Source organism: Triticum dicoccoides, chromosome 1B (assembly GCF_002162155.2).
Source record: "Triticum dicoccoides isolate Atlit2015 ecotype Zavitan chromosome 1B, WEW_v2.0, whole genome shotgun sequence".
Classification (NCBI taxonomy): domain Eukaryota; kingdom Viridiplantae; phylum Streptophyta; class Magnoliopsida; order Poales; family Poaceae; genus Triticum; species Triticum dicoccoides.
This window is the reverse complement of record NC_041381.1, coordinates 353,203,173-353,205,937: the sequence shown is the minus strand read 5'-3', so window position 1 is coordinate 353,205,937 and position 2,765 is coordinate 353,203,173. Positions and strand designations below refer to the sequence as shown.

General features: G+C 46.2%; 1 protein-coding gene across 1 annotated transcript; it reads right to left on the bottom strand.

The window, feature by feature from the left end:
* Positions 1 to 215: 215 nt before the first annotated feature.
* On the bottom strand, positions 216 to 2,123 carry LOC119335089 (pentatricopeptide repeat-containing protein At2g20710, mitochondrial-like). The gene is made up of 2 exons (XM_037607321.1): positions 1,830 to 2,123; positions 216 to 1,754 (listed from the first exon to the last, which is right to left on the bottom strand). Exons 1-2 carry the CDS (start codon positions 2,085 to 2,087, stop codon positions 534 to 536), a joined length of 1,479 nt encoding a protein of 492 aa, XP_037463218.1. The 5' UTR covers positions 2,088 to 2,123; the 3' UTR covers positions 216 to 533.
* Positions 2,124 to 2,765: the final 642 nt, after the last annotated feature.

Here is a 2,765-nt window from a genome sequence, read left to right as displayed (position 1 = left end):
AAAGCTAAATGTGCAATGTACTTCAGTAAGATGCCTTTCATGCGATGGGCATACATCTCTTCAGAGTCCATATCTCTGGTTTATTGTCTTTCATGAAAAAAAAATCTCTGGTTTATTACACAAGGTATTATCAGGCTATCAGCTCCCCATAGCGACTTTGGATGCCATGAAAACAGAAAAAAAGAAAAGAAAAAGAGAAGCAGTTAGGTCGCAAGTGGAAGAATTTGATGTGGTAGATGGAGCCAAGGAGATTGGCTTAAAAGACTGATTTGTGAACAGTTGCATTACATCATATCTTATCTGATCCTAACAGAAGTACAAACCTGTGCAAATTTCAAATGAACATACTCAATATATTTGACATCCCCACTGCCCTGTGACGCCGTCATATAGAAGATTAAAGAATTACAGTGTCTTAGATAAGCACTAAGCAGTGGAAGGAAGTCAAACTAATAATTGGATGGGTTAGCAGCTACCTGCCATGGAAAATAAACAACCAACGAAATTGCTTAGTGATAGGAAGCTGCGGATATCTACTGGCATATTCCAGCGATGATTTTATCTGTTTCTTCATCAGCCTCAAAACCATCTTTTTTCATGCGATCAAGTAAATCTGACACTGGTTGTCCTGCATGAACATATGTCTCTAGTAAAATGTGGTAAACATCCCTTGTCAAAGGTACTAAATTCCGTAGCAGGCTTGCCATCTCCTCGGCTGCTTCAACATTCTTTTGCTCCATGAAATGTTCCAGGCTCATTAGCACATTTGTTAGGTCAGGTTCCCATCGAGAAGACGCACAAGCAAGAGCTTTCCTTGTCATATCCACCGCCTTCGACACCTGGCCGTCCTGGAAAAATCCACTAGCCAACCTATACCAAGTACCACGGTGAGGTGTCCTCCCTTTGGCGATGGCTTCATCCAGGAAAGTTTCTGCCTTCTCCATAAGACCTTTGGCGCAGTAAGCATTTAGCAGTAAGTTTGTTAACTGGATATCATGGTGAACATACCTACTTTCCCACTCTCTAAAGGCTTTCTCAGCACCATCAATGTCATTCATCTTAAGCAGCCCACTTATCCTGCACATGTACATCGAGTTGCATACCGGCACTTTGGACTTGTAGACATTCCAAACCCGGTCCGCCTCACTACTCATTCCCAAATCAGCAAACATGGAAAGCAAGAACCCATATGCAACCCTCTCATCCTTCCGACCTATCTGCTTTTCTGATTCCTGGATAGCTCGCAAGGCCTTTCCTTGCTGCCCGGCTTCCATGAAAGCCCTGGCTACAATGGCATGTGAGTGCCAATTCACGATCTTCGGGTCGACCTTCTTGACAATTTCCTCAATGCCATCAAAATTTCCAGCAGCTGCGAGCACCGTCAACAGAATGTTGATACTGAATACATCAGGCTTGATGCTGCTCTCTTCCATGGCCCTGTACATGGCGTGCACCCTCTCAACCTGCCCGGTCTCCCAGTAAAGCTTCATCATCACATTGTAAGGATATGAACTCATCATTCCCAAGTCATGCATCTCCGCGAAGAGCTTTTCGGCCTCGTCGACGGATTTTGCCTCCGCATAGCATTTCAGGAGGGATCCGTAGCAATGAGAGTTCTTCACCTGGATCGACAAGCCCTTCCAGTAGTTCACGGCACTCTCGAGGCCTTTCACCTTGCTGATCAGCTCCAGCCGGTACGCGACGTCGCCAGGCGACAGGTACATGTACAGCCGGTCGGTCATCCACATTGACAGCTGCAAGAGCACAAAGGATCAGCGAGTGGGGTGCGCGCACAGGGAGTATTCGCTTCGGGGTTGGGTGATTGCGACCTCGAGCGCGTGGGAGAAGCGGCGGAGGCGGACGAGCTGCTTGACGATGGACATGAGGCTGTTCTTCTCGACGGCCCGGCCCTCCGTGACCGCCCATTGCTCCAGCACGGGAGTCAGCGGGAGGCGCGGGTTCCATACGGCAGTGACGCGGCGGTAGAGTGAATCGGCCAGCGGGCGCCGCGGTGGATGGGGCGAGGCTGCGGCGGCCGTGGACAGGCGTCGGAGCAGGCAGCCGCGAGGAGGGAGGAGGCGGTGCATGGTAGCGCGGCCGCTCCAGATGCCGGCGGAGGAGTGCGAGGGTTTGGGAGTGGGGAATGGGGAATGGGCTCAGATGGGCCTTGTGCTGAATGGGCTTCAAGGTGGTTGGTCTAATCGAAAGGAAAGGAGAGAGGAGAAAAGGAAAGAGAACCATCTTAAAGTTGTACCGGAAATTCTACTCTATTTTCACCACATAAAAAAGTGAGCTCACAGGCCGCACATATAACCATTTACACACTATAATGATGACCATAATAAATTGATGAATCTTAACAACTTTTTTACTAGACATATCATCGTATGTATATAATGTGGACAACCTCACTAAAAAGTGGCTTTTCGAAAAAAAGGCTGGTATTTAATACTCCCTCCGTCCTAAAATAAGTGTCTCAAATTTAGTACAACTTTATACTAAAGTTAGTACAAACTTGAGACACTTATTTCGGAACGGAGAGAGTAACAATGTAAAAAGAGATATAACAATGCAGCATAGTATCATGGCTGGTTTGAATAATAATGTGCTATAGACGTATTAAGCCAATAAGCTAGAGTACAAGACATACAAAACTAATAGTTTAAATGGTATTATCACAATCTACATAATGCGAACCATTTTATGTCTTATTTCGTGAAAAGGAATCCGATTTAGTTTTTTTTAATAAAAACACATGTTTTACC

Coding starts and splice junctions, on each gene's coding strand:
- LOC119335089 (XM_037607321.1), bottom strand. CDS start 2,087: ATGCACCGCCTCCTCCCTCCTCGCGGCTGCCTGCTCCGACGCCTGTCC. Junction 1,755..1,829: donor GCTTCTCCCACGCGCTCGAG/GTCGCAATCACC, acceptor GTGCTCTTGCAG/CTGTCAATGTGGATGACCGA.